General features: G+C 41.4%; 1 protein-coding gene across 7 annotated transcripts in view; it reads right to left on the reverse strand.

Annotated features, from left to right (window-relative positions):
* Positions 1-22,740, reverse strand: part of ASH1L (ASH1 like histone lysine methyltransferase) — a 64,467-nt gene that overhangs the window by 15,248 nt on the left and 26,479 nt on the right. For all 7 annotated transcript variants that reach the window (XM_037370838.1, XM_037370843.1, XM_037370846.1 and 4 more), the window contains exons 4-16: positions 20,884-20,985; positions 16,857-17,598; positions 15,544-15,723; positions 8,643-8,737; positions 5,907-5,980; positions 4,293-4,338; positions 3,946-4,054; positions 3,371-3,577; positions 2,217-2,363; positions 1,160-1,268; positions 814-975; positions 494-588; positions 77-234 (exon numbers count right to left, since the gene is read on the reverse strand). In XM_037370838.1, coding sequence (XP_037226735.1) covers positions 77-234; positions 494-588; positions 814-975; positions 1,160-1,268; positions 2,217-2,363; positions 3,371-3,577; positions 3,946-4,054; positions 4,293-4,338; positions 5,907-5,980; positions 8,643-8,737; positions 15,544-15,723; positions 16,857-17,598; positions 20,884-20,985 — 2,226 coding nt within the window. The remainder of the gene's footprint in view (positions 1-76; positions 235-493; positions 589-813; positions 976-1,159; positions 1,269-2,216; positions 2,364-3,370; positions 3,578-3,945; positions 4,055-4,292; positions 4,339-5,906; positions 5,981-8,642; positions 8,738-15,543; positions 15,724-16,856; positions 17,599-20,883; positions 20,986-22,740) is intronic.

The raw sequence follows: 22,740 nt of genomic DNA on the forward strand, positions 1-22,740 counted from the left end.
TTTTCCAACCTAAACGATTGTATGATTCTATATAGGTTCTCCAAGTAGCAACCTGAGGAACCTGTGTTGGCCTCACCAGATTTGATGTTGCCATCATCCCGACAGATTCCATTCCAGCGGTTGTACAGCGATGTGGTGTGGATATTGTCACTGACATGCTTCACTTCCTCTTGTTTTTGTCGAATCTTTTCCCAGTTTCGTACCAAAAATACATGGTGTTTTAGCACAAAATTCCTACAGAAATTAGAAAAGCATTCAAGAATCACCTTCTTACTATAAAATCCATTACTTAATGTAGGGAAAAAGACAAGATATTGAGGTACAATTCTGTACCTTCTCTCCTCAGTGGAGAGGAATTCTACCCTAGCTGATTAAAGAACTAAGAACTGCTTACTCAGACCTTTCATGATACCCTATTTTACAGAAAAAAATAATTTTGACATTTGCACAACACTCCATTTCTGAGGAAAATCCCACGGAAATCATCTCTTACCTTTCTCTGTTGGACATGGGCTTCATCTGAAGCTGTGGTGTCAGCCTTGTTGGTGCATTCACACTTTCACTGGGTTCCTCTGGGATGTGGCCCCTCTGGAAAACAGATCATTCTGATAGACAGGAAAAAACCTGTGCCAAGAACTTAGCAAAGCAGAAAAAACAGTTCCTGAGGCAGGACCTGTAGTATTTCATTAGCTATTTCTCTGAGGAGACATACTGTATATTTACAATATACAAATACACAGGTTTTCGGTCTGATGGGACAAACTGATTGCCTATTAAACTTTATTCATGAAAAAAGCTGTCTTTACTACTTACTCGCTTCTTTAGTTTGTGCTTCGACTTCCTTTTCTCTTTTGACCGCCCGGGCCTTCTGTGGGTGCTCACAGGCTGATTGCTTTTGCTTGAAAGTCCATTCATTCGCTGACTTTTACCCCCAATTATTCCTCTGCATTTGTCAAAACCGCATTTGCAGAGTTGCTTGGGGAGGGAAAGAAAGATAAATTATTTTAAATAAACCCCAAAACATTTAGATTATCTCTCCATACTATAAAGAACCTGTTCTGTCAAATACGACCCAATAGGTTTTGTTATTCAACTTTCAACCTTACGGAACTGTTTGTCCTTGGTGAGTTTTTTCAAGGCCTCGCACTGTGATCCTTACCTGCTTTTCAACATTAAACGAATGAAAGTTGTAGTCGTAGGTCAATTCAGTACCAGCAGGCATGTCTTTAAGCGCATACAATCCAATCCGGTAAACACCATTAACAGACCTACAGGGAAAAATACAACAAAATATTCACAATAATTAAAATTATCTTTGTCCACAGTGGAAGTGTTAAGAGACAGGAAGCAACACTTCTGCCCTGCTCTGGATTATGCCTGTTCTTCATTTTTTACTGTTCTGTTTATCTCTTACAACAAACTCTGAAAGCTAAAAAAGTGAATACCATATTCACAAAGAGCAGGCAGCTTTGCTTCAAATACAGAAGCTGCAAACTATAGTGGCCATCACGGCAGTTCTACTGATCAACCACCAAAATTCAGGCCCTCACCCTAAATCAAAAGCTTCCACTGAACATCACACCTTATTTGATGAGATGCACTTAAACGAGCTGCCTCTCCAATTCTTGTACTTCTTTTTTGGCGTTGGATTTTAAAATGTAAAACTTGATTACTATTGCTTAAATCATCTGAGAATCACAAGCTACTCGGCTGTACTGCCACCACAGCTGATTCCTATTACGACCATCTGCTGCTTCACTGCAAGCCCTCCACTACACATTCCTCAGAAGTACTTCCTACTAGTCTGGCACTCAATTTCTTCTGATAACATGGTACTGATAAGACACAGGGTGTGCTGAAATCAGACTACTTCCCTATTTGCCTGCTTTACAAAAATAAAAATAAAAATCCAATTGCCAGAAGGAAAGACTACATACACATACATTATTTTACAGCATTACTTAGGATTCAAACTTTATAGCAGGTTAACAATATGACAAACGACGCTGGATTTGCCTTGCCAGAAAACTTACATCCCACCTCCAAAATGACCAACACCTGCAAAAATTACTTCTCTTGTGCAATGCAAGTATGACAGTAAGTATTATTTACACTGCTCAGCTATTTTTAGATCAGTTTCTCTTAGATGATGTGGTTATCTCTATCTTAGTCACTGGTATACCAGTCTTCCAGTAAACAGAATATATTTTTCTTACCATTTCTGCATCTCACAGTTAGGATTACAGCTGTGGTTGATAAAACGAGCCTCATTGCCCATACGATAACTATCTATCACCATTCCACTGTCTAAATTCAGGCAGTAATGATCACTGTGATTATGGTACTGTTCAATCATCCGGTTCCTAGGAAGCAACACAGGAAAGTTAGTTGTGATTCTGCTTGCTGCTGCAAAGCAAACGGGGAGTAACATAATAATAGCACATTCAAGAATTCTGAGAGAGGGTTTTGAAGAAAAAGCAATTATAATCTTTTATATTTTATAGAACCATACACCTAGAGATGGAGGAAAACCATTATTATACCTATTTTTATAAGTCAAGGCCACTGACAGAGCTTGGATTAGAATTTAGAAATCTGCTCTTCTGGAATGCTCCCTTTTGGGTTCTGCAGATTATTTGTATACAATTCATGTTGATAACCTGTGTATGGAAGAGAAAATGCAGGTATACATATTCTTTGGTGTGTTTATGTACGCACGTGTACAACAATCAGCTTCTTCCTTTCATTATCTGGGATTGGACACAATTTCTGGATTTACATCCATGGATTACAGCTACCTCTTTTTAGCAAGAGAGCAACAGTAACAAGAGTCGGTTGTGTAAGCAGTTAATCTCTGTATGAGAAGATTGCGTTTGTCTTCTGATGTAGCTCTAAGAGTAGCAAGTATGTCTCTCCAACTTCAATCATCCTATGATGCTACGTAGTACAAGACTACAATTCTTTCATTGGTGTTGGTGCTCCCACTTGTTCTTTTTTCATCATACCTATCTGCCAAAGCTCACTTCCCTTCCTGCCCCGTTCTGCCCTTCAGCTGTGTCTTGCACAGTTCAGATCCCACATGGTACTCATAATTATATCAAATTCACATTCACTTGTGGCATTTGGCATTTACAGAGCAGATGTGGCAGATGATGCATTCCAAACGCTAATCATTCCCCTCTATTTGACTGAGAAAAACTTGGTTGATCAAAAAAGCCAAATTCTAAGCCTTCCTCCTGGTGGCTGTGACCAGAAAAGCATTCTTTCCCACTCCCCTTCGTTCCTATCTAAGGATTTCCCAGCAATGATAATAGATACTAAAATCATTTATTGAGCCTTCCATGCTAAAGCAGCAAATAAATATTTCTACCTGAATTCTTGCTCACTAACAACTTCTCCCAGATATTCAATGATAAACTGTCCTGCTTTCAGGGGTTCCTTGGTACGAATACCCCATCCTTTCTCCTCAGCCCGGAACCTTTCCAGACACTGCACCCATTCATGCCTCTGTATCCGCTGGTTACAACACTGTTCACCACAAGGGCAGGTGTTTGGTGAACACTCCGCAAATATCATCCTGAAATAAAAAAACAAAGAAGTTAAAGGAAGGTGAATAGCATACTTTTAGATCTATCATACAAGGAAATAAAAGATCACTCTGTTAAACAAAAGTTATTAAAGAACTAAAATGCTTCTTATTTTCGAGGTGTAATTCACACGAGGATTCAGAGCCTGGCTCTCACTGCTATTCAAAGCGCAAAGTGGAGCTTTCAATGGGACCCTCCTCTGAGCGGGGGAGCGTACGTGCAGCAGAAAGTTACCCTGTATGCTTGTAACAATGACCTTTGTTACTGGGGTTGCATCCTTCTTAAGATATTATTAGGTGATGTGAAATAATACATTTGTTGAAATTGTTTTATCATAGTCAGTCAATCTATTTCTAACCTGTTAAGACAGTCTTCCACACAGCCCTTTCCATTGTCATCATCCGGTTTCTTACAATTGCAGGTAGTCGCCTCATAGCCAGAGAGAGGCTTGACATCCACATACACATCTGGAGAAAAAAAAAAAACAACAAACCAAACACAAAAACCTAAACCCAAACAGGGAAAAGAATTCTTTCCAGGTGAAAAAACAGAACTATTTTCATCCTACAGTATTTTCATTCTAATTACATAAAGCAAAAAAAGACAAGGTGGAAGCGTCTCTGGTAGGATGAAGAGTATGACAGAAAGGAGGGGTGTCATGGAAATTCCACAGTTAACACATTTTAGTAATAAGATTTTACTTACTAGAACGGATTTTTTTATAAAGTGGGACATCTGGCTTTTTATACAACTAAAAGGAAGAGAAAGAAAATTTTAATACATTACATAAATGCATCTATTATTCAAAAGAATCAGGGAAATTATGTTCTGTACATACATAACAGTTTTGTAATCGTTACTAGAAAATACATCTGCATTCTCCTCTTTAGGCTCAGACTACCTTAGCAAACAGGTCAAAAAATAGTACCTGCATAAGTAGAACTTAGGCTTAGTGAGTTAGCTGAGCAGTTTTGCTAACTATCTGAACAGAGCAATATGGCTAGCAGGACAGGCTATTCTGAACGATGCTGTCCCTTTCAATACTGAAGAGTAATTTAAATCTGCTTTGGAGAAAGCATCTTTAGTGGAATTACCATGTGCTGACCCTTTAAAAAATGAGGAAGAGAAATTCAGGTGCGTATCAAAAAGGTTGGGCTCAATGATCTTAAGGGGCTTTTCCAAGCTAAACCATTCCATGCAAACGTGACTACAGGTAGGAGCCAAGAGAAATGCAGATTCATCTTCCAAGTAAAGAAACTTCCTCTGCTGATGGAGATGACTGGAGGGAAAAGGGGAGCTTAGATCACATGTCCTAACTTCATATATATTCCATTCTTTCAAACAAGCTTTATGGAATAATTTCAAATTATTGCATATTTAACACGCAGGTACTACATTAATAGCCTTCCCTCTGTAACTTCTGTGGCAGACAAACCAAACACCCTACACAGCCATGGTACAAGCAAACTCACTCTGCAAGGGTTTTTGATATTCTAGGTAGATAAGAAAAATATCAAGGAAATAGATGACATATATTTATTATTTATGTAATGCTGAATAGGTAAAAATAGGCAGATGTAAGCCAAAACTGTCCTCAGCTGAAATGTCAACAGCGATCATTACTTTAAGATTAGATTTTGGTGGTATTACAAACAGTAGCTGGAGCCACAACCACCTGGGAATTTGTCTTGCTCATTTACATGCTTAAGTTACATGTTTGAGAGGGCTTTCTTGCTGTAGAGCTGGGGACAGATTTACCCTCCAGCTTAAATCCTGTGTTAAATCACTTGGTGGAAACTTCTCGGGGGGGGGGGGGGGGGAAGCGCCTATTTTTAGGTTTGCACATATTTAAAGCTCTTTAAAAAGAATGAGACTGTTAAACGGCTTCTCTTCTTTCCTCAGTATCAAAATTTCAGCTTGCAAGTGAAAAATAAATTCCACTCTGCTGGGATTGATCCAAGAAAAATAAGGCCTGAAATTTCTCAGTGCTGTTGGCAGTACATCTGAATTCTCCTGAGGCGTGTCTAAAACAAGATCATTGCAGAAAGCAGGCACACTACCAAAATAAAAGTCTGCAGCAAAATTAGTGACTTTTTTCAGCAGAAACCCACAGGATTGCTATTTTGCAAGAGACGGAATAATGGGAATTATTCACATTAAATACATATGCAAATCCTTTTTTTCCTCATACAGTGGCAGCAATAAGAATATTCATCAATACACAGGATATACAAACATAGCTTTCATGTAAGAATCCTGCTGTTTTCTTTCTAAGACTTCTGATCATAATCTTGGTAACGCGGTAACTTTATCTTGTACCTGATTGTGTTTCCACTGCCAGAGGATGTCGTAAGGCAGCTGAAAGTCAATTCTCTTTTGTCTGAGATACTTTCCTGAAACAAAAAGGTCTGTAAGTTGCACACATTCATATTCACATATATCCAAGAGCAAAAAAGAGCCGTTCCCAGGCACACCGCCAAATTCTGATAGGGCCTCTCGACGTCTGAAAGTCAAAAAGGCAGAAGAGCAGAATGCTCCCGGAACATTCTGTTTGTCAGTGGCAAGCACAGCGACGAGCCCTCCATGACACTGCCTTCTGCAGCCTACTCCGCTGTTGCAGCCAGGTTTAAAGCTTTACTGACGGCGTGGAAAGCTGCTGTCTTAGCTACAAGCTGCCTGGTGAGGGAGGTGGCAGAGGGGGGCTGCCTTCTGTGCCGAGCGGTAGGGATGCCACTGAACTCCAACAGCCGCAGTTAAACCTTAAGAGCAGTGCCAGGAACCTCAGGTGTTTGCCCAGGAGGGGCCACCGAACGTGAGCTCCTGAAGGGACAACAGCAAATAACTGACACGACCGAATACAACTCTGTGCCTTACAGTACACGGTGGTAACTTCTGTGCAGAAATCTCAAAGTTGACACCTTCTCCTGAGCTTTTCTGTGTATGCATGAATACAATGATTTAGCACAGGGAAGCAAATCTGCATGCACAATTCACGCAAGACGGTAAATCACAGTGTTGTACTCAAAGAAACCAAATTAGTTTTGAAAATAGTATCCCAGCCTGTTCCTACGACCTTTACCAGAAGAGACTTAAGAATGAATTCAGACTTGGCAAACACATGCCTGAATGTTTCAGAAAGACTTCAAGATGATCTCTATTTTCAGCAATAACTGAAAATCATTTTATATAGGAGTTACTGCTTTCATTAAGGGTTCTGTCCATGTTCTAAAATTTACTGTCACCCCTAACCTCTTCCCAAAAGAGGGAAACTGATCCATTACATCCTTTGTTAATATAAGACCTCAGGTCTGACACAAGGGCTAGGTTAGTTCTAGCCAAAATGTTCCCTTATCATTTCGTCAGAATAGTGTGTCACAAAATTGCAGTGAGAAGAGTGACTAAGGATGAGGTGTCGGTCCCATGTCTGATTTTCCCAGCTTTTCTAGATGTTAACAAGTGCCTTTACATTCCTCCAGCAGGTCTGTGGTTTCATGTAAATTCACACACATACCCTCACCACTGGAAAATAAAAATTGTAATGTTTTCCTTACAATTTACTCCCAAATTACTGTTCCATCTTCAATGCTTTATTCATCCATAACAGGTTCCAGGAAAGAGCTAAATCTGCTGGGAATTTGCTTTTACTTCTATGACCTCAGCAGGCAAAACAAAAGGCTCTTTCAGGTGCCCTGGCACCGTGCCTGGAGCGCATGGAAGGTCCCTCCAGCCCTCGTCAAGTGGGCACTGGTGCGGTCATCTGGCAGAGTCCTAAAACTCCTCACTCTGCCCTGCAGCTAAACCACTCTCCAGCTACCTGATACGGGGTAATCAAAGCAGCTTTATCTTCAGTGCAGGAGCTGGTGCGGGTCTGCTAGCACAAACAAATGTGGGGTTGGGGCCTCGTGCAGAGAAAAGAGAACAGGATCGTGGGCACTGCAAACTGAACCCGAGCATCCCGACAGATGGATCGGTCATGCAACAGAGTTAGATGACCCAATTCAAAAAGGAATGGAGAAAGGTCATGTTTTTTACAATTTAAATTAACACCTTCAGTTCTGAAACCTGTTTCGCGGCCAACGATCCACAGATCTGTCAAACTTCACCTGCTACTACCTCTCTCCAAAAGTCAAAGTTGCACATGGAGCAAAAAAGTTCAGTTAAAGAAGACAAAACAATTACACATTTGTATTTGATGGGAGAAATATTCCTACTGAACAATGTGGAATTTCCCAAACTCTCTTCACATGACAGCACTTGAAGCAAGAAATCACAGCATTTTAAAGGTTGAAACGATTACCTGAAAAAATCAATCAGCCCTGGTTTATCCTGGGAAATGAGCTGCAAAAACATCAGCCTGGGAGTTCATGATCAATCCCCTCCAGGCAGCCCAGTCCAGTGGACTGGACATGTGAACAACATCCTGGACCTCCATGAGCTCTAAATGCTCATGCTTGCCCGTAGGTTATGGCTTCTTTCTGCAGAAGGCAAAGAGAAGCCCTAAACCTCATTTCTGTTCTACCTGAGACCTCAAAATGAGGATGAAATAAAAATTTATATAGTATCTAAGTTTTTAATTCTTCCTCACTTTTAGCCATGCTTGAAGACAGACACCATTAAGTGCATGGGGGCATGGAGGAGTTTATCATTGCATGCTTAGTTTTTGAGATTAACAAACAGTCATAATTGCCTCTGGCTATTCCACTGTAATATTAGTTTGAAAGGAGACTATTGTACTGCATTTAAGCACAAGTATTACGGCAGTTAAAGCAGGTTTTAAACTAGACTGGTATTTTCTTATGGTAAACAAAAAATGAGAACAAAGTTCACGTGGAAAAAAAAAAGCCTCTCGAGTCACACTTCTGCACTGAAGAACACAGACAAGCATGACTTTTGGCAAAGTTCATATGCTGAAGGACATGACTAATCTGGCAAAGTGATAAAATAAAAGAACAAAAAAGGGAAAGGGGCAGAGGGATTGTAAAGTCCAGACTACTTCCATGTCACCTAAGTGCAATACCTGTTTCCCAACAACTAAAACACACATGAAGTACCCACCAACATGAATAGGGGCTGGAAACAATCCATGCTCATGCTCTCCAGGAGTGTACTCCAGCTTTTCTTTCTTTAATTGTATGAGGCGGCTCTTTGGACTGTAAAAATAAATAAATAAATAAATCATCAGAATGAGGAACACCTGTCATTTGCAAAAAACACATTTTCTGTTTTCATTAAGGCACAAACATCTAGAACATCATCACGCAAGAGAATAATAAGGAACAGCCAAAAAAACGGATTAAAAATTGATTTCCAGGTTGCTTGCCAAAGACATTTACCACATCCATTTCAAAACTCGGTGATTTTTCTCCATAACTTCTTTTCAGGCAACACCTAATGGGACACTATAAATTTGAAGTGCCTAGTATGTGATACATAAGTAATAACTAAAATTACAAAAATAAAAGAAGATCAACAAATTGTATCTGATATTGCTTGCTTAGGTATTTGACACGTTATACGAGCATACTGTCTGCTTTCCTAATTTGCTAAGAGTGAACATTCACATGTGCTACTCCTCTAGAAAGCTGTTCATCAAGAAAAGCAGGAAAAGAAGAGTGTTAAAAAAGCAATGAGATAACCCCCTTACAGAAGAAAAGGATAGGAATATGAAATAAGAATGGTTGTCTGGGTCACGCAGATGTCAAACCACCTAACGCAGTAACCTGTCTTTTATAAGCATCTCCTTTTGGCTACTGACAAACTATGGAAAGAAAAAACTGATGCAGTTATATTTAGTAGTGCAGCCCTGCAACATTCAGAGGAGACTTCTACATGTTAAATACACCGAAGATTAAAATTATGTTGACGCCTATTAAAGTTTACTGAAGTTTTTAAGGGATTTATTTTAATAACTGGACATACAACTGAAAGCCGACTCAATAAAAAAAGTCGTATTATTGTTTAACTAGTGAATGGAAAATGCAAGTTAAAAACAAATTTTGAGATACAGGTATCAACAAGTGACAATAATTACCGAAGGTCAGAAACAGAACTGATGGAAGGCAATAATTTGTGGTTCATATACTCTTCTAACCTTTTCTGGATTTCTGGTACTTATTTCACAAGCGTAACAGGTTGCTAAATTTTAGATAGCGAAATAAAAGCTAAGGCATACTGCTGAAATGAGGGCTCTGTTGAGCTAGACACTGTATATACTCTTTAAACAACCCTCCTTTTAACAGAGAGATGGCAAGGCTCTAGTTACTACGATACACTTGCATTTAACTTCATGTTTACAGCTGGACACACAGTTATCCTAATCAAAAAGCAGTAACATTCTCTCAGACCGTAAAGGTTAAGGTTTTAAATTATTATGACCCTTTGTTTAATGATGACAAATAATTTCATTTCCTTTGGCAAACAAGAAGCTCCTTTGCCCACCAGGCAAAACCAATGTTCTAGAGGATTAAAAAACCAAACCAAAACCCCCTCGCCCAACAAACACTCCCCCTCCCAGCTCACGTCTTCTATCCTTCCAAGTCGTGCTGCAACGAAACACCAAGACTTGCAAAGAAAGGCCATCAAGTAACTGCTCACAAGACCTGGAAGGCAAGTTCTTCTCAAGAGGAAATAGAAAAAGGTATTTTCAAAAGGCAAAGTGTGAACTTCTATTTCCAAGAGCCAAGCAAATCCTTAAACCAAAGGCAGAGAAAAAAGGGAAACCATTCAATAGAAAGGTGACTTAATTCAAGCGAAATGTGCATCCTTCAATGCCCACATATTCAGCGTAAAGGATGCCAAAGGAAAAATAAATTATGGTAAATAAACTGCAAGGAGGAAACCAGTGTGGAAAGGAAATGCAGAAGGCAATTATCTAAACCCACAAAATATAACATGAATTCCTTCGGGCACTGCAGGCACACCCGCCCCAGCCCCAGTCCCAGAGAGCACTGGGGAAAGCACCTACCCTGCTTTCCTTCCAAACCCAGCGATGAAGTATTGTTAGAGGCATGTAAAAACCTGTTATGACAAATCAGTAAGCTGAACAAAGGCCATCAATAATTTAGGGACTTCAGAGGGAAAGGCTGAGATGTCAAAATAAAGCATAATTATTCATAGAAAAAGGGGATATACTAACACAATCAAGTATAAATACATGCAGTTTTATAAACAAAAATATGTTTGATTCTATGATAAATGCCATGCAAAAAAAGTCTCATGAATCAAAGAAGGCCCCTCTACACAATGAGGAACAGGCCCACATATTCTCCCTAGGAAGACGATGAGCTATTTCAGCTGGGGTCTCTGGGCAGGCAAGAAAGGTTCTGCTTCTGTGTTTAGCTGCTACCTGTGTAAGAAGACCCCTGCCTCTCGCTGTACTGAGGCACGCTGCCAGCCTTGCAGAAGCTTAAATTCAGTGTCAGGGCCCCCGAGCGCCACTAACATGCCTCCATGACCCTGAGCAGCCTCATGGGGGGCCTCCACAGATCCCTTGGTGCTCAGCCCTGGGCACTCGCTCTGGGGTACCTCCTGGGTGCACCGATCTCCGGCTCAGCCGCAGCCACAGCCGCTGTGGATCTGCTGGTGAGCTACGCGCTGGCTTCCTGGCTTGGTCCTGGCCCTGCCTGGCAATCCTGGCGCGTGGCTGACCCCAGTTCCCATCACCAGACCTGATCCTGACCTGCCTCGTCACCGTCTGGCAATCCGGACTCTTGGCTGACGCCGGGTATCGCTGGCTCAGGGCTGTGGGAGCGACAGCACGTTTCCTTTGCCGCTGCTCGGGTCCCGTCCCGTTCACGTCAATTTTTAACTAAGCTGGAACACCGGCTCGCCAGGTACACCTCGCTGCAGATGGCACTGGTCGCAGCAGTTCCCAGGACGGAACCGACTGTCCTCGCAGCCTCCCAGGATCAGCCGACTCTGCGCTGCTATCAAGGACAAGCACCTGCTCCTTTTTTCATACCACACTCCAAGATGTTCCTCTCAATAAGCAGATGCAACGATTGCTGCAGCTGAAAAGCAGAAGATCTCTCCAGAAAGCCAGGATCACTCTCTCCCCTTTCCAAGCAAGCCAGTTAGAACAGGGTGAGAACTCACCAGTAATCCCAAAGAAAGGACAGCTCCCAACATCTCAGGTTAGCGTACTTTCAACAGTAAGCTGGGGAGTACATTTCTGATCGCGTGACAGGCTGAAACATAAACCTGGGTGGATGAGAAACGCTTCCCTCGCTATAATCCGCTGCCTACAGTTGCCTGCTTCAGTTTCTGTAGGGACAACTCTCAAACACCCGTTTTGTAAATGGTCCACCTACCAACAACGGACTAACTGGCCTCCTTGCAAGCTCCCAGTAAGAGCAATGGCAAAGTTATTTCTTTGCTTAAGAGGAGAACGTTTTGTACCACTCTGCAAAGGCTGAAGGCCAGGACGTCAGAATGTCACTCTAAAGTCTCAGGCAAATCAAGAAAGTAACAAAGACCAGAACCACAGTCGCCTTTTCTGTACCTCCATTTCTCTGTCCCTCTCCTTCCTTTCCTTCTGATGGAGTGTTCCATTTCTGTCCTGCCTCTTCAGCTTCTCCTTCTCCCTACGCTCTTACCCCCTTGGCTGGGATTAGTTCTCTGCAGAATGCACAGCTACATTTTTGAGGCGTGGAGCCCCGTTTTCTCTCACAGGCCATCGCTGGACAAACATTTTCAGTCAGTCTAAGCTAGCTTTGACGTTCCCCACCTTCTGCTGGTGTAACTGCTGGCATGACTGCGACTGCAAGGGTAACTGCACCAGGAACCTACAGTGGAAGGTGAGATTTCACCTGAATCACTATCCCAGCCTGGTTCAGTTGCCCTGGTCATGACGATGAGACATGAAAGGAACAGGAATAAGCTACAAAGGTGAGGAGAAAGTAAAGCTGATTCTTTCAGTGCAATGTTAGCATATACCAACTTAAAGCATTTGCTGAACTGCAATTAATTTTCAGTTCATCTGCACCATCATTTTAATTCGGCTGGCTGATTTTTCAATCAATTCGAAATCAATTCAATTCGAAAATGTTCAGGTGCCAACCCTTGAGTCACCCTGCAGCTCCACAAACTCTAACATCATCAAAATGGAGGCACTGTGGAAGCAACGTGCCCATCACGTAGAAACGCCACGTCCCAGAAGAGCAAGAGGCTGCACGAAGCTGCACCGTTGACCAGCCATGGATACCTAACCATGTGTGGGATGCAGGTCGGTGTCCGTCACAGCAAATTCTATAGGTTATGCTTCCACAATGAGGACTCATATTTGTTATTACTGATAAAAATAACATCTTATATAAAAATATGGTATTTCCCTAAACAATATGCAACATTTAACTTAACCTACTAATTTACTAATTATTATTTCATTTCTTTGGTGAACTAGACTTTGCACTCCTCTAGGAAAGGTGCTGCTGGGTAAACAGATAATGACTCCTGCACAGAATTTCCCTTTGTTTTCAAAGCTGCAGTCTTGTGCAACCACATGCTGAACTTTTCAGCAGAAGAGCTGTATAATTCTTCCAGTGGGAGCTGAGGATTCTGGAAAATTCGTGTGGAGGTTAACGTCAGATCAGCTATGCTGTCTACAAAATTACATTCAGAAATAGAGGTAGAACTGAGAGTGACTCCAGAAACCATTCATTTTATTCGTAGTTCATTTGCAAGGAATCAAAATCTAAGCTTTCTTCACTGTGTTTTAATAAAGTTCCTAGACCAAGGTGAGCTGCAGTGAAATCCTGTTGTGGCAAACTACAATTCAAGTGGCTGCAGAGAAATAATGCTGCCTTCTCTCTTTTGACAGTAGACCAACACTGGCAATGACAGGGCAAACATTTTCTGTGCTCTTGTTTAGCAGCTGGATGTGACTGATGTAGACAGAGGCTGTAAACAGTTAACAGTAAACCTCAGTAAAACTTCCACTACTTCCTATGACCTACTGGTGTTTAGGAAGTATTTAAGAAAGACAAAGCAGAGCAGACAAATGGTCTTTAAAGCAAAGTGTCTGCAAATGAATACTGCAAACAGAAATACAAGAAAAACAGGGAGTACAACACCCATTAATAGGGAACAGAGACTGTTTTAGTGGAGACAGTGATCAACGCTTAACTGTACCATCACTAGAGGGTGCCCTATGATTACAGTTGCATTTTTGTTCCCAACTAAGATCACTTTTCATACTCGTATAGCAGGAAGTTACATAAATAATGGGGTAACAACATGAACTTCTGCTCTCCTCTTGCACTGACATATGTCTGACTGTAGTAGAACTGGAACAGCAAGTTAAATCAGCAGAAAACCCAATTATAAAAAGGTGACTATTGTTCTGCTGTTTAGGTTGCTGAACCAACTTAGTAAAGCAGTGAGCCACTGCCAGCACAAAGGAATGGTGAGATCAGCCCTTCAAGCTGCACCTTTGCTGTAAGACAAGACACCCAAACTGAGATGGGCACAGTTCTGTCCTTGCCCAACTATGCATTTCCATGCCTTGTTTCAGTATCAAACAAGTGTGCAGAGCAGCAGTACAGACTGTGCAGGCAGCATCTGCTTCCTTGGTAGGGTAGTTTCCTCAGCGTTCTTAAGCCCCTCAGGACACACATTAGTATCAGTGCAAGGGAAGAACTCGGCATGTAGAGCACCAGGCAAACGGGGAGACCAAGTCAGAGCTCTTCAAGCTCCCAGGGAACTGCAACACGAAAAGTGATGGCGAGGGAGGGCTGTAGCAGAGCTCAGCTACAGGGTGGTGAACTTGATTTCCATCATCATCTGCAATACCTACAAACCTTGACTTTCACTTTCTGTATTCATACAATTTTTCAAATGACATGTTTGCTTACTGTCTATGAAATAAAAAGATCTTCCCTTGGCTCACTAGGACTGACAATGTAACTAACGTTTTATAATAAAGAAAAGAAGACTCTCTCCGGTCCTCTCCTATGGCAACAGACCTAATTTTTATGATACAGTATTTGAATGTTGCACGACTGCGTACAGCAGTGAGACCATCCAGATGCTAAAAAATTTAGCATATCTGCTTTCAAACTATTAGAAACACAAGCAGTCTCACTTTGATCAGACCTAGACCTTTGTTTCTTCCTTAGAGTCTTAATCCTTTCATTGATGCCTTCATTGTACTATGGAGAAAGAATACACCAGGAGCAGCCGATAAACTATACTAGCAGTCTCCCAGTGGTCTCTGCAACATTTTTAAGTGGTCTACAACATAGTGAGAAGGTGCCAAATCTTCTCTTTTTTTAATCTGTCAGATCACATTACAAGAGAAGCACTAATTCCTGACTTCAACACATTTGTTCAAATGGCTGTGGAAAACTTACGTAACTACAAACAAAAGCCAAAGTGGGCTGGTATCAGAAACGGGGAGATGTCCACTTTCTAATGTACACTAGGTTGTGAGCCAGCCAGTGGAACAAAAGAAAAAAAAAAAAAAAAAAGAAAAGCAATAAAAAAAGAATGCTGGATTTTTATTCTGTCTCACAGAAAACGAACTTCACTTAACTGTGAAATGAACAGAGTGCGTATCTGAAATTCCTTCACACCAAAGATGACCAGTTGTCATCGGTCAATGAAAATAGAAAACTAATGGCCCCTTTTATGTAGACACTGTACTCAGCACCTGAACACCTCAAGCTCTCCCAGCACATTTACTGCCATAATCATTAAGATTGTCGAATGAAGCTCTCCTACCTTCTTCAAGGTCGATAATCAGAAACGCTTTCAGATTGCTTGAGGCTGCTTTCTGACTGGGGTTACATTTTAAACCTTCAGTGGGTCAGACTGATAATTACCATGCATGTAATGTTTTCACAGGCTTGAATTAAGTTGATGGTTTTATTTTAGCTACTCATTAGTAGCAGCTCTTTATGGCTCTAGTTGAAAAGAAACAGTTTCCACTGGAATATCAGACAGCAGCAGTATTACTTACTCTGTTGTTTTGTACACATCAGAGTAGAGCCCTGCCTTCTGGTACTTCTTCTTTGGGGGTCGAGGGGCTTTTTTCTCACGCTGGGCTAGAGAAGGCAAAGGCTGTTCAGGATTTTCAGATTCATGTGGTTTCCCAAGGGTATCGTGTGGACTAGGAGGTTCAGCTACTGTCTCAGCAAAACTGGAAGAAAAAGTAAAGATTAAAGATTATCTCGCCATATTTCTTACCAAAAAGATTATCTTTCCATATTTCGTTATTCCTCTCTATAATCTGGTCAGTAGGAAAAAAAAAGTCCATGCTTCTGAATTACTACATGTTGCAGCTATTTAAAAAAAATGCAATTCAATGATCATGATTGAGTGGTGGTTAAGCATAATTAAAAGAAATGTATGATCTTTTTATAGTAACTTTATTATTAATTATTGCAAAAATAATGTTGTTTGTACTGCTAATGTTTATCCCTTGGAGCCTCAGCTGAGTAATTTAGAAGGCGGCTTATGCTATCTGCTTTGTACTAAAAATAGCACGTGGTAAACCTTTTCTTAGCCTTCAGGAGAGCCATACAATATACTCTTCTGAATGTGTGGTTCCAGGAACTTTCTGTGAATTTCAATGCATATATTACAGTATTCATTTCTGAAACACCAATAGTTATTTTTCAGAACTGTTCTGAAAACACCCAAAGGAAGACTTCTGGAAGAGTTTGATCTGTTTGCATTGATGATTTTGGGGATAAGCATATGAAGATTAGACCAGAGACAGATTTCTGGTGTGGTCCTTTACTAGCCAGTCATTGCACAGGCACACACTTTTAACTCCCCCTTGCTGCTTTGGTTTTACTCTTTATTTGCTCTCAATCAACTGACCTCACCTTACATTCTGTGTTGCTTCTAAGTATTTGCTTGTAATGCATATGAGTAACACCCTTTAAGATCCCCAAGGCACATACAACTCTTACAGTTCCTTATTCCGCACATGATGAAGGAACAATCTTTGCTGTGGCATCTCATCAGTAAACCCGTTACCAACTCATTACTCTTCACTGAGAAAACCATAAAATTTGCTTCGCTTGGGACACAAGCACAAAACCAACAGTCTTCAGTTACCTGAGACTCCATCCCACGCTGGGGTGCGTTCAGTAACTTACGAAGAGCCTAAGCTTATTTAAAACTGACATGCTGGTTCCCTCTAAACTGAACTCCTTAATAAAAACAAATGCAACAAGCAGAGCTTGTTAGAGTGGGATTCTTTCACCATTTGAAAAGTTATAAAATCAACAATGTACCGAGGGTACAAAATTGTAAGGAAATTACCTCTTATTGCTCTCCTGTTCATCTTCTGGTAAGGACTTTTGCCGCTTCCTGGCTTGCTCCTCTGCAAGCCACCGCTTTCTCTTCCAGCCTTTTCGGTGATCTGTATTCAAGTTCACACTCTGCACTACAGCTTCAATCACATCTGTGATGGTATCGGGTCCAAGGTGTAAGGGACTGCTGCTTTCTTCTCTTTTATCTAAGTCCTGACCGACCAGTCGAGCCGCCTGGAAAGCTTGCATCGAAACGACAGCCTGCATTGGGTATTTCCGGGGCCTGCCTGGCCTGCGCTTCACGAAATTATTCCCTGTTCGTGACTGCCTTTGCAGCTTTTTGGCTTTCAGAATTTTATTGACGTGGTCAAGATTTTTTTTTGTTGCCAAGATCTTGTTATAATTGCACATCTTCCTAGCTTGTCGCTGCATGGCTTCAACCACGCTTCTCTTGAGATGCCGTGGGGAATAGCTGTTCGGTAGTCTGTCTGACAGCAGGGAGATGCTATCGCTGCAGGAGCTGCTGGGAATCGCTGGAGCTACGAGGCTGTCCTGTTTCCCCAGACCTCTCTCTCTGTTGTGGTTTCGAGCAGGACTAGCTGACGGGGGCGCAGACACATTTGCAATGACTGACTCTAAGGTTTTGTCCAGAGTAGCTTGGCTGTCATGCTGCGCCATGCGCTGCAGTAAGCTATCCACTGAATCGTCAACCGCGGTGGCCAGCCTTCCTCCCCGGGCCGGTACTCCGATCACTGGAACACAAACAGACGTACATACACTGTAACAGACTCAAGATACCATCAAATAAAGCCAGAATTAAAATACAGTAGTTGGACAGACTGACAGCCTTTTATATCCTGTAACTGTCCGGAATGTTCAGCAACAAGAAACTAATTTCTCTAACACAAGTTCTAATGGCAAAGGTTTCTAGTGATGTAAGTACGTGGAAAGTTTACATTCTGTATCATCAGTTTTAACATGTAATTGTTTAATCTTTATTCACACGCAGTCCCCCACGTAATAGCAAAGAGCAACGAGGGCATTTCCTATGCACATACAGTCCAGAACTCTTCTCAAGCTTCTTTCTATTCAACACAAATACTCAACAACTTCAACAAATTCAACAAAACCTCAACAAATATTCAACAAAAACAAAAATAAGAAAGCTTTTGTGCACAGAAAAATTAAATACTGATGAAAAAACTGAGCAACATCTGAAATGCTTTTAAACTATTTTTTCTTTTTTTGAGGTTTGGCAGTACTGAAACAACTTCTTCATTGCTCTTGAAGTTTCTCTATCAAAAAGACAAACATAATGATGACAGAACTGATCACTGCAATAAAGTATAAGCTTGGATAAAGGTAAATCAAAATATCTGGACAAAAGAGAAAGGCTAATTTACACAGAAAGTAAAGTTAGATCTCACTTTTTAAACTAAGTACTATATGCTTTAGAGCTGTGGACTGGTATTTGAAAAAGAGAACTTCCAGGTCAACCATATAGTTTGGAACAAATCCCTTTTTAATACAGCATAATCTAAGAGCTTCCTAAAGCTGCCTTGCTGGTTCTTAGTGATAACATTTTATTAGAAGAAACCCTGTTCTTTCTGGAATAAAATGGGTGCTGTCTTCTCATAAATATATCACAATTTCACATTAGCATTTACAAAACGTTACTGTAATTGTGGCCAATTATTTAGATTAGATCTACTTAAACTTAAACTAGGCTGTAGACTCAAAAGCATGTACTAGTGTAAAGGTAATGTTAAAGGAAAGGCAACAAAATTTTTTTATAAAAGGGTTTCTGTCACTTGACAGGAGGGAGATTATGCATTAGCTGACAAAGATAAAGCACAAACAGTTTAAAATAAATATTTTCTGTTCCTAGTTCTTACTAGTCCAAGTGTGGTACTCTGGAGAAATAAATTCCTCATTAAGATTCCAAAGTCATGAATTTGCAAGTGCAAATGAAAATGTGCTTTAGAGACTGCACAATTTAAAGAAGGAAGAATCAGCACAAGTTCTAAAAATCCTCCTATGAACAATTTTTCTTCCTACAGGGTGAAAAACGAACAGAGAAACACACTTGTCAGGTCACTGCTGTAAACCTACTTTAGAAAACCTAGCAACCTGAACAACTTCCAAAGAACTGGAAGGATTTACACTTTCGGCCTTCAATTCTAGATGAAATAATAAATTACCTTTTGTTTTCTTATGGTCTTTAAATACACACTGGGATGGAGCTGCGGGTTCCTCACAGAAACACCATCTGCTTAGCACAGTGAGCTCTGCAAACAGCTGCATCATCCAATGATAACCAAACTATACAACACAACGCATTTGGACACAAAGTCTAATGGATGTCCTTGAACTAGGATTTCTGTTTGGAAACTGATCCAAAAGGAGGGGACAACTGAAGGCTGAGATCCCCAAAACAGCTGCAGCCCCGGTCAGGCACACTCGCAGCCCTTGGTAACAAAGGAGCTCTCTGACAAACGTGCTGAAATCCCACATGCATTCCAGATCTACGGAAAATATAACAAAGACTGGTCTTTTCAGCTGCATCATCAGTTCAATGACTTTGAAGTTGATAAACTTGTGATTCATTTCATTCCTATGCTCTCCTGCACAAAATAGGCCTGAACTTTTAACACCTTCCTAGGCACAGATTCACACCGATGGCAGCTGCCCCTTTAGAATGAGTAAGTAAAAGAAAGTTAACAAGACAGAGAGGAAAAAGAGAGAATGCTTCTTCACTGCAAAGGACCTTCTTTAGTACAGGCTGAAAAAGCATCTGTTGCAAGTATCTGTTCAAAGGCAGGAGGAAAAGCAGTTTGGGCACATTCTTCCTCTATGGAAATCATAACTAGTTCTGTAAGTACCAGCCCTAAGCATGTTTACTACAAATCTGCAATCAACTTCAGTGTCTAAGAATGTTTGAATGCTGCTAACAGGAGCTCTTTCTACAACCGGGCTTCTTACAAAATTAGTCAATGTTACAGACTTTTTTGTGTCTAATCGTAAATAAGTTCACATTGCGTTTTCCTCAGAGGGACTGCAGACAGAGTCTGGTTTTACTACACGGCTGACAACTTGCTGGGGACATACAGGAAATGAGGATTTTCTCATCTTCCCCCTGACAATTTTGCCAATGGATTCGACAGTTTTGTAGGTGTGAAACCGTGACAGATAGCAACACGCATGCATTCACACACAGTGTGACTGCACAAGCCTGACCTTCTTAAAAAACAAAAGCTCAAAATGCAGCAAGAGGTGCATTCCCTTCCTCATGAAGACGGACTTCCTCAAGCAGCAACCTGCACAGTACATCACCCCATAGCTGAGAAAGCCAGCTCCCTCAGTATCCTGTTGGCAAGCAACTTGATGATGCTTTTGTGCATCTGAGACTTGGTCCTCATTTGACAGAACTGATGAGAATGCCATCAGAGTTCCCAGGCTTTTCAGTACTTCCGTCTCTCTCCTACCATATGTTTTGACCTGCCTAGGTTCATTCACAACTGTATCATTAGCGCTGACTGGGATGAGCTGCTTGTCATCCTCCATCACCTTAGCAGGATTCACACATGCTGCGAAGAAAATGTAACAGCACACCCCGGTTTGATCCTAACAGTTATCTATCCAAGGGCAGAAAACCATCTGCCTTCAGAACAGTGCAGAAGTCAAGCCCTTCCCCATGGAGGAATTATTTTATAAATCTAATTCATTGACTAACTGTAGCATCACAGGTCTTGCTAGCATTAAAACACTGAACTTCATGAAGACTAATTTACCCTGCTGAGGAACTAAACCCCATTCTGCCTTAGCTATGCTGCTGCTTCTGTACGCGCCAGCTCAAGCTTCCCTATTCTACAATCCAATGTGCAGCACTTGTAAAACTTATGTGAAAAAATTCAGTATCTCCACGAACATATTGCCGCTGTTAAAGTTCTTGTAGCAATGCTGTCTCAGCTGTCTGCAGTAGCACAGATTTTAGAATAGCAGTGGTCCCAAAACCGAGGCCACCAAATATTACTTGCCTGTAGAAGACGTGCTCTCAGATGTCGATCTCTTTCTGGAAGGGCTGCAGTTTGTGCTCTCTGACTGCCTCTGGGAAGGTTTGTCCTGTGTTGGCAAAGTGCCTGAAAAACAGATCAGGGAAGAGGAAAGCACAAAAAAAAAAAAATTCAGTCTGGCAGCGCCAATACAACACGCTGTAGATACTAAATACTCAGACTAAGATTATTCTTCTTTTTAGGAACACTTGCTTGCTATGATGCACATAGGTCGAGAAGGACAGAAATGGACCATCAAGAAGTAGTTTCTTAAAGGGTAATGTCATAGGTAGGACAGTAAACAAGCCATGAGAAAAAGCCATTTAGTATCACCAGAGTGTTAGTTTTTATGTAAAAAAACCCAGAAAAAATCCCCATATTTCCTACTCTCATATGAACTCCCTAAGTTCATTCCTTCATTTTCACAGAACAGTCGACTTTGGAAAGGACCCCTGCAGATTACCAAGACCACAAACACTCTGCTCAAACCAGGGTCAACCTGGTTGCTCAGGGCCACCTCGTTCAGTTGGGTTTTCAGCATCTCCAGAGATGGAGACTCCGCAACCCAGAGTTCAGTCACCCTTACAGCAAGACACTTTTTTCTTATGTAGGAACAGATTTTTTCTGTACTTCAGTGTGTGCTCACTGCCTCCTGCCCTGTCCCTGGGCACCACTGAGGACAGTGTGGCTGCTTCCTCTTTACTTGCCCCCATCAGGCATATGCACACATCGGTAAGATCTCCCTCGTGCATCCTCTTCTCCAGGCTGAACAATCCCAGCTCCCCCAGCCTCTCTCCGTATGACAGATGCTCCAATCCCTTAGTCAGCTTTGTGGCCTTCCACTGGACTCACTACAGTGTGTCCATCTCGGTCTTTGTACTGCGGAGCCCAGAACTGTATGCAGCACTCCCGATGTGGTCTCACCAGGGCTGAGTAGAGGGGAATAATCATCACCCTTGACCTGCTGGCAACGCTCTTCATAATGCAGCTCAAGTTGCCATTGCTCATAGGAGTCTTTCCAGCCCATTCCGCCAGCCAGTGAAGGTCCCTCTGAACAGCGGCACAATCATCTGTGCATCTACCACTCCTCTCAGCTGTATCATCTGCAAACTTGCTGAGGGCACACTCTGTCCCATCATTCAGGTCATTAGAGAAGAGGTTAAATAGTATTGGACCCCGTATCGATCCCTGGCGTACACCGTGAGTCACTGGCCTCCAGTCACTGTGATCACGACCCTCTGTGCCTGGCAGATCAGCCGATTTTCAATCCACCTTGCTTTGTAAAAGCATTTCTCTTCCACTCCTCAAGCAGAACTGCTTCAGGTAAAGCACTACAGAAAGCTGAAAAGCTAGAAAAAAAATTCTTAAGAAAAAGTACTTTAGATTTGTCTCTTGCTATGTTAACTTTTCCTTTTTAAGATCCTGTCACAAAAAAAAATAATTCTGCTTCGGTCAGTCATGGCAAATATGTAAAAACCGCCAGGTCTAAACAAATGCTGGAGATGATTATCTACACACAAACAAGTGTAACACATTACTGGATTTTAGGCACCTGCAAAACATGTTTCACTATATGTTCTGAATGCACGGGGCTTTATATTACTCGTTAAATCATTAGATATTGGCTTATCACTGCAAGGTATCATCAGGCAGCGGCAATCACAATTTTCATTAGTTAAGTTAAAAACAATTCTTGAAAGCTATAGAAATCTGATGACTACTGAAAGATTAAGGGAGAAAACTGGGAATGGCATCTTTGTTGGTAACAAGTAAAGACCTGTTTCTGTTTTCTTTCTTACATATATGCATTTACTTACTGTAAATTGTTGTACTTCCCTACAA

This window comes from Falco rusticolus, chromosome 19 (genome assembly GCF_015220075.1).
Source record: "Falco rusticolus isolate bFalRus1 chromosome 19, bFalRus1.pri, whole genome shotgun sequence".
Taxonomy (NCBI): Eukaryota; Metazoa; Chordata; class Aves; order Falconiformes; family Falconidae; genus Falco; species Falco rusticolus.